At 42.1% G+C, this 15,005-nt stretch overlaps 1 protein-coding gene across 1 annotated transcript; it reads right to left on the reverse strand.

Annotated features, from left to right (window-relative positions):
- Window positions 1–1,132: 1,132 nt before the first annotated feature.
- CH25H (cholesterol 25-hydroxylase) lies at window positions 1,133–2,862 on the reverse strand. The gene has a single exon (XM_075215183.1). The coding sequence runs from the start codon at window positions 2,831–2,833 to the stop codon at window positions 2,009–2,011; it is 825 nt and encodes a 274-aa protein (XP_075071284.1). The 5' UTR covers window positions 2,834–2,862; the 3' UTR covers window positions 1,133–2,008.
- Between the last annotated feature and the right edge of the window lie 12,143 nt (window positions 2,863–15,005).

The following is a 15,005-nucleotide window of genomic DNA, read 5'->3' on the forward strand; positions in this document are numbered from 1 at the left end:
ACCAGCCTCCCCATTTCCCTGGTCAATCAATACCATGAACTTGTCAAAGGAGAAAGCTCCAATATTCAAATTTGAAATGGGTACTCCAGCAAGTCTCTTGGGGGTAAGTTTATCAAGCTGCGCGTTTGAAAAAGTGGAGATGTTACCTATAGCAACCGATCAGATTCTAGTTATCATTCATTTAGCACATTCTACAAAATGACAAGTAGAATCTGATTGGTTGCCATAGGCAACATCTCCACTTTTTCAAACCCACTGCCCTCCTGGACTCCTTCTGATATTGTAAACCTGCTTGACCATTGAGGTATTTCTCTTCCCTCCTAATTTACTATTCAGCCCCATTTTTAGAAGACCCACAAGAAAAGGTGGGAAATATAAATTTAGGAAGCATTCTATATATGCACAATAACCAAAACTCTGTGGTCATCTGTGTTGGCCAGAAATGAACTATACATTTTAGTCACAAGAAAGTTAATCAGCTTGACTGCTAAGCTGACCAACTGGCTTATGCTTAATTAGCTCAAACCTACCCCAATCTTTACATTGTGTGTCCATATACTAAGGCAACATCCAGATGGGTGCTTTTATGGAGTATTTTTTGAAGCACTTTAGAAAGGCCCTAAGGCAAACTTAAGCCACTTTCCCATACACTTCAACAGGATCCTATAGAAAAAGTATGTGTGCTTTTGTTTTGAAAACATTATGTACAGGTGTGGAACTGTTGCTTTTACTTCCTATGCTTCTGGATACGATAATTGAATAAAAAATGCAAGTCGTGTTTCTAAAAATAGAAGAAATAAATATGTTTGGACGTATAGTTAGGATTAATTTGTTTGACACATATAATATACTTTAAATACATAAAGATGTACAATGTCATGATGTTAAAAAGTGGTTGAGATATGTGATGTAGAACCTTATACGATCCAATGGTACATGCAAACAGACAATTAAAACACTGACTTCCAATTTATTTTAAATTGTTTAATAGAATTATTTATCATATAAATATAAAACATGTTTATAACCAATAAAAAACGCATATATATTTTACAATATTTTATCAAAAAATATTTGGTAGAATACTCCAGTAAAGTATAGGAACACATCCAACTTTTTCTAGTGCAAAACGTTCATTTTTATAAATTATTTAATAAACATTATTTTGAAAGCTTCATTCTGTACACTTCATACTAGGCACATTGATGCCTAAAACCTATTGTATTAACTTTTCTAAAAAAATACAACATCCCTTACATCCTTCTAACACAACTTTCAGTTTAGTTATATTCACATACTATATACCCTATATATATGTATCCATTTGAGATACAGTATAGACATCATCATAATACAATCATAATACTGTCGGTCAACATAATGGAGGTAAATGTTGTCAGCCATCATCCACTATATAATTTAAATTTCACATTTAAGATAACTTGCAAAGACATACTGTAACATTATAGTATAACCAGTACCTAGCGCTTTCCAAAGTTTATAACAAAATATTCTTTTACTACTAACACTTATTTTGGCATGATTTATAGTCATTTCAATATAACAGCATCAAAAGTGAACCATTTTTAAAGAGCATTGCTTAAAAATACTTCAATATATAAATGATTATCATTCCAAAGTGGATTTCTGCATAAAACTGCACACTAGAAGAATAATTTGCATGTTAGTATATTATAAATAAATAAATATTTAGGATGTACGAAATCACATTAGTATATTCATCAGGACCAGTTTGAAAAATCATTAAAGTCTTTTTCTTCCGGAAGAGATTGAGTGGTTCATAATAATAAACAATGTTCAGGTAAGGTCCCTGCACACTAGGTGATGTGCAAAAATAACTGTCTATTAAAGCATTTGGAGCAGACATGGGCTAAAGTGCAGGTTATGAAACAATAACTGTCCATTCAGCTTTGAAGCACAGACCCAGGACCGCGTAGTAGTAACTGGCCATGTAGTCAGTCTTGAAGCACTGAGAACAGACATATGGTTATTTAGCTGTCCGCCGCGCTAGTGTATTGAATAGTTTGTCCCAATGGGTGAAGTAAGGTGCATAGTTAGAGACAAATTTTTCGTGATGGAGATCATGGTGATTTGGTCCTCCGCATATGCCAAAGGGTATTAACCTGTGTGTAGCCCAGGGGAAGTCATAGCCACAGTGGTCCTCCACAGACAGGTAAATATGGATGATGAAGACAGCCATCTCAGTCATCGGGTGACAACCCAGCAATATTGGACTGACATTAGCAAAGAACCCCAGTGATAGCATCTCCCAGGCACTGGAGTATTGTGTTGCCAGAGCAAAGGTGGCAGTGTACTTGTGATGCATCTTATGAAAGTTTTTGTACAGCCAGGGTACCTTGTGATGCAGCAAGTGCCAGGCGAAATATTGGAAGTCAAATAACAGCAGGCAGGCAATGATATCCAGTATAAAGCGATGCAGTTCTGGTGCCACGTGCGGCAAGTGTACTGGTCTCCAGTACCAGTAGGCGATAGTCACTGGGAAGATGAACACTATGTGACTGTAGACAGTGTGTGCCAAGCAGTGCAGTATCATGCCCATTGAGGGTCTGGATTTTGGCTGCACTTGGTACTTCTTCAAGGCAGGTATTTTGTGACTTAGAAGGTCCAGTGCCAGGTAGGGAATGCAGAAAGCCATATAGACTGTGAATGAGAAAATAACTGGATACAAAGGGGATCTAATCATCTGTTCTTTCGATGTGACATAATCCCATATAGGCTGCAGCACGACTGAGCGTGACTGGTCTCCCCAGTAGGAGCGAGGTGAGATTGTTATCTCTAAGCTGCAGTTCATTGTGAATGAGCTCTGAATACACTCACACAGACATATCATAGTACCAGTTATATAGCCCTCCCACTTCCTCCTTTCCTTTTGTAGGCTGCTTACACTCTCTCCGGGAAATCCCAGAAGATAGAATGTGCACACGTCACGTAGGAAAAGAAAAGTTTTATTCCATGATGTGATTGTGCAACTCTGAAATGAACAATTAATTTCACACATCAGCTTGATAGCACTTGCACATGTTCTAACCACAGTTTGCAGCCTATATATGACCTAATAATTACAAATGTTTAATGTTTAAACAGTGTTGATAGAATACAAGGTTCATGCATAGGACTGGTGTATAAAACAGTGCACTACTGATGCTGTTGAAGTTAACTTGGTGTAAATATTCTGACACCATACTGTGCTCATGTTGTTCCTGTAGACCAGACTCTCCTGTTGTTGTGGAACTACATGTCCCAGCATGAACATCCAACCAAATTTTCTCTAAGCAAACAGAACTAACATTCAAACACATGTAACATAGTAAATCTATTTTCTGCTACACTAATGAAAGCTACATTTTTAGATTAAGGGGCTCATTTTTCAAGCTAGTGCATTGTCAAGCAATATGCTTTGCTGCAAATAGCAGCGATGCATATTGAAACACAATTTACCATGCAGGGCTACACTGGGAGCCCTGGCGAAGTCCCCCCCCTACTCCACAAACTCTTTTTACTGGCAGCTTAAAGTACTACTTGCTACATGCATGGGCATAGCACTTCCAGGCGAGTGATCCAGCGAAGCCGGAGACACCACCCTTTAAGATTAATTTGTGATTAACCATTGACAGTCCCATTTAATATGTTTTCTTGTTTGTATAAGTGACCTTGCAACAGGTAGGTTAAATGCATTATTTCATGGCAAGCAACTGATTGACTTATTACCCATTTGCTTCTAACAATGTACATACATGCAGCACACTTTCTAAAATATATCTGTTTCTTACAGTATCCTCATAAATTTAAATCATTAGTGGAAACTACCATTCCAGTGTCCTGTGGTTAACTTGACATTCAGTGCAGTGGACAATCCAGATTTCACTAACCACTTTTTAGTTATGCAACATTACCAGGCTAACTCAGGACTGAAGCAGAGATGACATCACCCACACTCCACACTTATCATCTGCCCTGATTTGAAATGTCTTATTGTTGTCATGATAATTTATATTACAGGCTCAGATTACTGTAATACATATAACACTAATGAAAAGTAAGCTATTAATAATGGGTGTTGTGGATTACAGCACATGTGTATAATTTGCCAAATAGTATTAAAAAAACACCTTACAGTCTTTACTTGCAGCTATACCACAGGTGCACTAATGACACTTTATATGGGCAGCACAGTGACTAAGTGGCACTTCTGCCTCACAGCGCTGGGGTCATGAGTTCAATTCCCGACCATGGCCTTATCTGTGTGGAGTTTGTATGTTCTCCTTGTGTTAGCGTGGGTTTCCTCCCGGTGCTCCGGTTTCCTCCCACACTCCAAAAACATACTAGTAGGTTAATTGGCTGCTATCAAAATTGACCCTAGTCTCTCTCTCTCTCTCTCTCTGTATGTTAGGGAATTTAGACTGTAAGCTCCAATGGGGCAGGGACTGATGTGAGTGCGTTCTCTGTACAGCGCTGCGGAATCAGTGGCGCTCTATAAATAAATGGTGATGATTAGTACAGCTCTGTGACAGCTGAAGTACACTCATAGGGGCTTATTTAGTAATCTTTTTTTTAATCGAAATCGGCAGTTTTTGGGGATGCACCGCAAATCTAACAATTGTTCAAATATATGAACAGTGCATGGCAGCAGTTATTATAGATATCTGCTGCTTAACAATTCTTTTTCGAAATACGGAGCAGTCCCCATACATGTCTATGGGGACTGCTATTTACAGCAATTTAATAAGTAATGAAAAGCCATTTACTCATACGGTAATGTACTTATCTTCAGATCCCTCCCAGCATCTTACTGCTCTCCCCTCCGGTCAATATCGCAAAGGGGTTCAATTTGCGATAGTGACCATAGAAACAATAGGAGAGGGGTCTTCGCAGGAACAGCAGCTTTTTGTGACTGCTGTTCCTGTTAAAGATTTTTAATAAATACTCACAATCTTTCAATCGTTATCTTTGCAATAAGAATTGAAAGGGTTCAGGTTAAAAATGCAGTCATTAATAAATAGGGGCCATATAGACACACCAACACACATCCTTTTCACCCGATGCAAAATACTCTGCTCATGAACTTTATTTAATTTTCTATTATAGTTACCTGGGCTGAATCAATTTATTGATTGGAAAGGTGTTTATTTTTACTTTAATTCATTCATCAAAGGTAACTGTAATAGTAAATTAAGTGGGGAGTTTGGGAGCAGATCATTTTGTACCAGGACGAAGGGGTTATATTGGAGACTACACTCATTTAACAGGGAAATAGCATTCCCAATTCATGTCACATTAGAGGAGCATTCCATTGAATCTGACACTATGCTTGTCTAATTATATCATTCTTCCTTTTGTGCCTTCATTTTATAATGTTTATACCTTTATCTCATTATCTCCAACATTAGCATATGACATATAGGAATGTATACATATTTTATACCTCCTCCTCCTTCCCACACCCACACATACAAAACAAGTCCTCTCTGGCACTTAAAGATTTTTTTTCATAGTAATTATAGCAGCTGGTAGGGGATTACTGGTCTCCTACCATTTACCACTAGTAATATCTATAGTAAATTGGAAATGATGGGACTGCTCCAATCCCCTAACATTAGCTGTAAATACACTAAAAAATTCATCAGTGGCCTTCTGTGGCTTACTTAGTACAGCTGCAGATAAGGCTTATTGCTAGTTGGGTGGGAGACCCCAGGATGCTCAGGAACATACTAGACACTAGTAAAGTACATTGCATAGGCCATTTGACTGGCGTCCTGATTGAGGTTTCCTGTTACAGACACCCATTTGGCAGATACAAATGCTGTGTTCTTGAAGAAAAGGCAGAGACGGAGGGTCACACAATGAAAGGACGGTTAGGGATTCTTGCACTGCCCTGTAGTCTAAAAATTACGCTATATGACCAGGTATAGTAGAATAATTTTGAGAGGGGCTTCTCCCATGATCTGTCTCTGTAAGTTAATTTATTGTTAAATATTTTAGATCACACGTACACAATGTAGCTTGGAAAAATCTGTTTTTGGCAGAGCCTAATTATTCAAAAGGGTGACCAAGCTGCAACCTAATGCTCAAGGCTTTTTCGGAGGTGCAAATTTTTTCTGACTACAAAATTGTGACAGGGAGAGGTATAAACTGAAAATCATTTTAAAATATAAGAGAATAGTTTTTCTCCAAAGTAAAAAGAAAACATGATGAACAATGTAGTAAGATTTAATTTTATTCCTATTTTAATGGCTGAAGACAATAAGTCATCCTTTGTTGGGCTCTTGTGAATAAGCGATTATGAGAGAGATAAGGATGGTGACTGGCGCAGGTGTGACAGCCACCTCTCCATTCACATCTTCACCCTCAGTAGCGTTCATACATGTCACCATCTGCTATACAGTTCTAATTCTAATGAAAACTAAATGAGTGATAAAGATTGTCATGACCCTAGTAAAAAGCCAAGTAGAGCTGAGTTTTGAAAACACAGTAACATAAACATTGGTGGGGAGCAGGGAGATGAAAGACAGATTTTAAATGAAGGGTGTTCGATTTTACCTACTGCGTATTAGCCTGGCGTGGACGATGAAGGGGTGCTACAAGCATATCAGACTAGGGTCGCCTGAACCCTTATTCAAGTCCTGCCTATTGGGGTCCTGATTGTCAAATATGCAAGACGTTCTATTACGGACTGCCTCGTTTGGAGTCACTGAACCATGGCACACTGACACCTGGTATCTTGGTGTCTCAGAACAAGAGCAATTTGGCTCTTCAAGTCCCAGCTACATTTTAAAAAAAAGGTTGATCACCATTTGAAGGACTATAAGAGCTATGCTCGGGCAACCTTCTGGCAAAATCCATAATAAATTATCTATAAAGTAGAAAAATGTGTGTACTAGGTGAGATCATATTGTCATTCCCATATAAGCAAACTGTAAGTTTATCCATATGGAGAAATTAAATTAGAGAAAGGAGATATGGGATTGCCAGGGCCGGATTAACCCGAGGTCTAACTGGGCTATAGCCCAGGGGCCTCGGGCATCCAGGGGGCCCTTCAAAGTCCTCAGCAGCATTATTGATCTGTCCGGGGGCGGGTGCGTCCCCAGCCCGATCAGTGATGCTGAGCACTGTCACTGTAGTCCTCCGTCCCCGGCGCTCAGTAATCTGTTTACTGAGGAGATCTCGCGAGTGAACTCTCGCGAGATCTCCTCAGTAAGGAGCTTACAGCGCACCAGGGACGGAGGACTACAGTGACAGGTAAGCGCTTGGGGGGAGCCCTCACGGGTACGGGGGGGCAGCGGGTGGCTCACATTGGGGGCCTCACGGGGGAATGGAGGCGCCCTTAGCCCAGGGGCCTCCATTCCCTTAATCCGGCCCTGGGTATTGCACATAGCGCAACATTCCTTTTTATATTTCCGTTATGCAATGGCTTAGTTACCTTAACGTTCACCTGCCACCTACACAAATTTGTGGCAGCCATTGTTTGTGTTAAACCAGTATTCATCATTTCACTAGGAGCTAGTGACATCACTGAGGCACGGGGCACCTCGTGTGAATTGATTGGCCAAATTCTTACAATTACTGGTTCAGCAAATAATATAGTTTCCGACACTGTGAAGGTGACTAGTTTAATGTAAGCCTTTATGAAATAGAATTATGATTTTCTGCTTGCTCTTTCAAACCATACATCAGAGCATAGTGGGAGTAATAGTTGAACAGCTGGCAGAACCATTGATGTATTATTTATTTTCAAATACTGTTCCAGCCAGCCATACAGCACCATAGCTCAGCAAGATTATCTTGCAGGTGAATGGAAATCTCATCCACAGCTATGTTTTCCTTTAATATTAAATGGTGAGTGCTGCTGTAAATCATTAAGTTTTGTGCTGCCTGCGAAAGTGCCTGAAAAAAATCGAGCTTAGTGTCAAGTTGGAAATTATGTGTTATATAAACTGCTGAAGCTGTTGTTCAACTGTTCATAAGTTCTCAAATGTAACATAGCCCAGACGCGGCGAGGGTCCTATGCTGTTGCATTGCAGATTGCAGCAACGTTAATACTGAATACTGTGTGCATAATATCAGAAAAGCAAAATGCTTTTGTGAAGAGGGTCCCTGCAGCTGCCGTGCCCAGGAAGAGGGCGAAGAAAGAAGAGACTACAAACTACTCAACGGTCCTGCGTTCCAGTGGTGTGTACTTTCATTCTTCCCCGGCAGGTCCAATCAGGGCACCTCCCCCTGCTGGCCAATCGGCAGCCAGATAGGTGAACGAATCCTGGCTCACCTCTGGCCGTTTGAACTGTTGGCGCCGCGGCGAGCCAGTCTAGGCTTGCGGCGCTGCCAAGTGACGTCAGCGGCCGGGGGCTAATTACGTAGCTGGGCGCCATGATGTTGAGCGCAGCTCACCTGCAGAGGAGAAGGAATAGGACGTTGTGGGACGTCCAGCAGCGGAGAAGCCGGAGACGCTGGCAGAAGTGGCAGGGAGTCCTTATAAGGGCTGGGAGCTGCTCTGCCATATGAAGACGACGTGGCAAGAGAAGGAGGTGGTGAGGAAATCGGTAGGATGCCCTTGCAAGGGCTAAAAATTCCCCTGCCAAGAAGACAGCGGGAAGCAGAGCGCTGAACCGGAGAAGAGACGCCTCCGGCTGGAGGGCCGGTGCATCTCCTAGTGGTCCCAAATGATTGGATGAGTACCTGGGGTGTTGGAGAAGGGATTGTTCTGTGTGGCTTTGTCTCCTTTGTTTTACAGGCATTGGTTGTCGGACAAGGGCTTTTGAAGACCCTCGCGAGTGAGAACTCCCTGGAGTATCAGGGACAGAGGGAGTCGCCGTAGTAGACCCGCTTCCATGAGTATAGCCCAGAGAGGACTGTTCTCGTGGTGCACTCACCTTGCGGAACTGCCCTTCCCATATTTTCCCCTTTCCCTTGCAGCATAACGAGTGCCCGGCAAACGAGATAAGGGGCTCTTTCCCCTGTTGTATTCAGGCACTCGGCCCCCCCCCAAACACCATTTCTACACTTGGCGTAGTCGGCAGGATCCTGAAAGGACGCTATGGATCACCGGAGGACCCATTCAATGCACCAGGGATGCTGCATCATCCGCACGCAGGAGTATGTGGAGATGTCCTGGAAGCAAGACTTGGAGAGGCGAGGAGAAGCCCCCAGAGACTGGCCAGAGAATGAGGAAGACTTTGAAGGATGGGAGAAGAGGAAGAAGTTGTAGTCTAGTGGCCAAATGGAGAGCAACTCATCTACGTAGAATGATATATAAGTGAAATCTATGAAGACATATCATTCGTCAAGGGGAACTCTGCCGGGAAACCGAAAAAGAAATCCGGTGCCGAATGGACAGAGGTGAGCGAAACGCGGTGCTGGAAGTGTGAGAGATCAGGACACTTCGCACGTGACTGCCCGGAAGACGAGGGGGCCCTCAGCGAGAGGGAAGACGAGGGCAACTGGGAAGACGAGGAAGTCTTCGAAGGATTGTCTCCAGAAGATTGGGAATCTGGAAGGAATGATTGGCAGAGCCTGCTGGATGTTGGATCGCAGGTGATCATTCCATCTAGGCAGGAGTCCAGATGAGAACACCCGAGCCAGCAGATTGCAGAAACCGGGACATGGGAGACGTTGTATGCAGCGGACGACTGGTCGAGGGCTGTGGAAGAGCTGTTCTCTGAAGAAGATTGTAGACCTGTGAAGTCTCTCCACTGGGAAATACTGTATCCGGAGGTATGTGAGGATGCCTGCCCGGTGGGACCCGAGAGGATGGAAGCCATTGGTACACCGGAAGAGAGAGCTTCTGAAAGGATGCTGTACAGAGAAGATGATACTCAGGAGAGTGCAGCTGGTGAGTGGTGGATGTTGCCACCCTCTAAAGAAGAGCTCTGAGTCACCGAGGAGGTATCGGACAAATGGAGGTTCCGGCGGACACCGAGAAAGAGATCCCCTGGATCCCGGCTTTGAGTGATGAAGTGGCCAGGATGATGTGGATCCTCTGTGAGAGGGCGGTGCCAAGGAGAATCCAACGGATGGGGGTCAGGGGTGCCAGTAAGCGACCCTTGGGGACAGATGTCGTGCGGAGGATATTGGTCTCCCTCTTTTCACAGGTATTGGTTGTCAGACAAGAGCTTTGGATGACCCCCGCAAGTGAGGACTCCCTGGAGTAGCAGGGACAGAGGGAGTCGCCATAGTAGACCTGCTTCTGTGAGTATTGCCCGGTAAGGAATGTTCCCCTGGTGCACTCACCTTGCGAAACTTCCCTTCATGTATTTTCCCCTTTCCCTTACAGCATAACGAATACCCGGCATACAAGATAAGGGGCCTTTTCCCCTTTTGCGTTCGGGCACTTGGATATCCCCCCACCTTCTTACACTTTCACATATGATTCACGTGATGTCACTGCTCACTGTTCTTACAAATTTTATATTGTGAAATCCCATTTCCTGAGAGGTAATGCTTGTAGCTCAGGTAGGAGGGGGGTAGGGCAGAGGATGGACAACTTGAGGAGATATTAGCTCAAGGCATTTAAGTATTTAATGAGTTTAAAACAAAAATGGCCCCAGCCAGCAGTAGAAAAGAGCAGACTTTTTAACCACACTGCTATTTAGAAAACTTTATCTTTTAAACAGGGCAGTTTGATTTTCTGTATGGATTATGTTCATTAGCAAAACAGACACTTTTTCTGGTCAGGATACTCTTCGCACTGTTAAAAAATGATTCTAAAAAAAAGGGACAGTACTTCACACCACTACCGCACTCTAATGAACAGTGACACCTACTGGTGACTCTTACAGAAGAGAATAAAGAGAGATGTGTTTTATTGGGGCACTCAAGGATGTTAGGCATAATAAACTATATTTAATCTTTATGGGCGTTGGCATATAATTTATATGGAGCAATTATTGATATACAAATAAAAGTGTTTCTTAAAAGAATATGGAAACAGACAATTAAGCGAAGTAGTTTTAAACTGCAATTTTATTTTACTTTATTGCACATGAATGCACACTAACATCACCAGTTCACAAAAATACTTTTTTATATATTTCGCTGCTATTCAAGAAATCAGTATTTATGAATATTTTAATGAGAATGAATAAAGATTGAATATATTTTATTATACTAAAAATCCTCCAGTTCCCCAATAAAACTCATCTCTCCTTTTCTCTTCTTTAAGAAATATGTATAAGGATAAATGTGTGGGTGCACCGCCCATAGTATAAAATAATTAAATAATTTGGTTGGATTTAACTGTTCAAAAATTCCGGAGGAGGTGTGATACTGGTAGGGTTGGAACAAGCTGTTATTTTTACCTCCTGGTTACACCTAAAAACATTGCACATGCACTCAGCTATTACAGAATTTTCACAGGTCACAGAAATCACAGAGCTAAAATTAAGATGTGAACTGTGGCATCCAGCTAATATATCAGCAGGGCCTGATCAGCCAATAGGCTGACCAGGCTGCAGCCTGGGGCGCTGGAGCCTGGGGGGCGCAGCGTCACGGAGATTAATTTTTTTTCACTGCCTTTTTTTTTTTTAATTTAGGCAGCGCCGGGCCTGCATCATCGGGATCGCCCCTGGTGTAAAGGGGGCGGCCCGACTGTCACTACTACATGACAGGCAGTCTGGCAGCGATCGCTGCTAGCTGCCTGTCAGGACGGCCGCGGGAGCTTCTTACTGGGGTCACGTGAGATCAGGACTTCCGCATCTCACGTGACCACAGTAAGAAGCGCCTGTGGCCGTCCTGACAGGCAGCTAGCAGCGGGGGAGGGAGAGGAGGGGGGGGGGGGGCGCTGCGGCGGTAATAGCCTAGGGCGGCTGGTACCCTTGATCGGGCCCTGTATATCAGTGTCATTGGAATGCATACAGTGGTAGAACTACCGTGGGTGTTGGGGATGCAGTCACTGCTGGGCCTGGAGGTGGGAAGGGCTCAGCAATGCCTGTCCCCCCCCCCACCAAGGCTCCCATGGGAGAGGCCCTGTACCCACCAGGCCCCCAACGCAGTACTTTAGCCACTGCTCTGCTCTGAAGCTATTTCTACATAATAGCAAATAGACCTGATAGTTGTGGCTTTTACAGTGCAGGTTTAATTCACTGCCTGCTTCAGTTCCAGTGGCTATCTGAGTTAGAGATTAAAGAGAATGAAAACCCCAGGCTGCAGTTCGATAGGCCAGGAACATACCTGGCATCCCACGATACAATATGAGTTAACTGTGTGATGCTCATTAGGGACTCCATGTGAGTCCCTAATCGGCCAGGTTACTGTACACAGTCCATTGGCCAATAACAATAACCATTGTAATTTGGTTTCCATCCCCTTTAACTCATGTGTGTTGTAAAGTGCGCATCCTCCTTTACTCAGCACTACCAGAAGGATCCTACCTGCCCTGGTTCTCACAGAGAGTCAGGGCCATCTTTCCGACTTGGCACAATGGGCAGGTGCCCGAGGGCCCAGCGAACAAGGGGGCCCAAGACAGGACTCCTATAAAAAAACAAAAAACAAACTTACCTTTTGCAGTCACCTGGCGATCCGCATCCCTCCCTGGTCCCCTTTTCCGTGCTGCACTCGCAGTGAATGTCGGGCGTGATGACGAGCACAGAAGAAGAGAAGAGGATCGGACTCGAAGAACAGGGCGATTGAAAGGTAAGTTAAGGGGGATTTGAAAAAAAAAAGTGTGTATATATATATATATATATATATATATATATATATATATATCACTTTTGTTTTTCAAATCCCCCTTAACTTACCTTTCAATATATAAATATTTATATATATATATATATATATATATATATATATATATATATATAATCACTTTTTTTTATACATATATATTCATATATAATATATATATATATATATATATATATATATATATATATGGGCCCCGGTGCACTGCTTTGCCCGGTGGCCCATAATGTTGTTAAGATGGCCCTGCAGGGAGCCTGAGTCATTAAGGCACGCATACTGAGCACATTGTGCTGTTGTTCTCAAGCGGCTCTGCATACTCCCGGAGTCAGCAAGGAGCGGATCTCAAGATACAGTATTGTCTAAGGGTGTTGGTTCACTCTGCTCCACTAGAACAGACGCTGTAGGAGGCATAAAATATGTATGTGAAATATGAAATCTCAAAAGAATGCACAGAAAAAAAATACTAATCAATTAATGTTACGTGTCAATAATATAGTCATTTATGATTAGAAATGGAAATTGTGTAAAAAAAACATTTTTATTATAATTTTTTTTCCCGTTGAAAAACATTTATTAGGCCGTCCTTAATGTGTACTGTACATAAAATAAATTGTTAGAGTTGCTCCTGATTGCAGACACATGTTATAGCTGCATACGCTACTGACCCAGGACTTAGACTAGACCCTTAGCTGGTGCAAGAGATACAGCAGAAAAATAAGAAACGTTCACACATGCAGAGCTTCATTCCACATGGCTGCATTCGCTTGAGTTTTGCACGCCCACATTGTGCATCGAGTACGGGCGCACGACCCTTCCCCGCCCCATTCACTCCCCGAAATCGTAGGCCGACGTAACTGTCATTTGCGCTGGCAGACGCAGCGGGCTTGCTTTCGTTGACGGACGAGTGTCCACGTTCTGGGCATGCGCAAAAGGGAATTGCATACAATACGCCCAAAAAACAGAGATATGTCCCTTAATGACTCAGGCCCATAGAATGTTTAATTTTTTAAAGAATTAAAATTTATTCTGTTTTTTGTTATGTGTCTATTGCCATATCTGACATGATAATCAGCAGTTGAAATTATTTTTCACATTTATAATAATACATTATAGTATGATGAGGAAAAGATTCTCTGAGATTTACTTATTAATATAGCTGCATACCTGCAATGCAGTAACCAAATGCAAACAAGCAGCAATTACTTTGATTGGTCTGTAGTAGAAAGACTTCTGTAAATCAGTGTATGATCAGTTATTTTCGGTTACAGTACTGTGCAGAGTCCTATATTAGTAAGTACAGTCCCTTCTGTGCATAAAAAGGGAAAATGTCTACCTATCGGTATGGTTTGCTTTCTCTTTAACTTGGAACATTATTTTCCTAAGAATTCTTATTTCCTGTTTATATGTGCTGTTATGTGAAACATTTGCAAAGTTGCAGATTGAGGGGCCTACTTCTTGTATTTGTTTAATAAGAAATATCTATTTTCCTACAGAGCGTACAAACATCTTCAAATATCAAATAGAAGGAACATTTGCTTAAGGTATTGCATCACAGGTAATTTATCTTTTAGGAACTACACCCTATTTTCTCTCTCCTATTTTTATGGTCCTGTGCAACAGACTAACACCCACAGACACCTGCAATAAAATGTATCTCTCTTCTAAATATTGGATTCTGCTGTATTTTGTGCCAAATTAGGCTTCTTATCTGTTTTTTATTTGCCAATAAACCTAGCCCTTTCCGAGGAATATTGTTTGTTGTGTTTGTGCCCAAAGGAAATTGGAAAGGATGGTGCATGCTTAGTGCAGGTTATCCTGTAAATCCAAATAAAGAAATGACAATCACATTTGCTGCATACAACACAAAGGATGTGGGCACCCAAGCTTTGCTGTCCAGCCTGGGACCTTATCTGCATCATTGGTATAAATGTATTGCACTATATATGTTTATTTCAGCTGTTTTGTAATCTCATTAACCTGTGAAAGATACTACCTGTTACTGTGTACCACTTATTTTGTTTTATATTTTATATAGCTAATATTTTTGTACATTCTTGACCTGAATTTTAATCTAGGTAACATTAAGACACACATTCACGGCTGTATTGTGGCAATGCGGTCCTTGGAGCTTTTGAAGAGGACGAAAACCCAAAACAAAGAAGACTCACCAGTCGTGTGATCCATCGGTGGTAAGCTATCCTCTTCTTCTATTGCAGATCCCGGCACCGGCGACAGTTCGCAAGTAAGTGGATAGTTCGATCACCATCCTTTTGTAACTTCCTCACCCATTT

This window comes from Mixophyes fleayi, chromosome 6 (genome assembly GCF_038048845.1).
Source record: "Mixophyes fleayi isolate aMixFle1 chromosome 6, aMixFle1.hap1, whole genome shotgun sequence".
NCBI lineage: Eukaryota > Metazoa > Chordata > Amphibia > Anura > Limnodynastidae > Mixophyes > Mixophyes fleayi.

What these genes read in the sequence shown, in the direction of transcription:
- CH25H (XM_075215183.1), bottom strand. Translation starts at nt 2,833, where the DNA reads ATGAACTGCAGCTTAGAGATAACAATCTCACCTCGCTCCTACTGGGGA.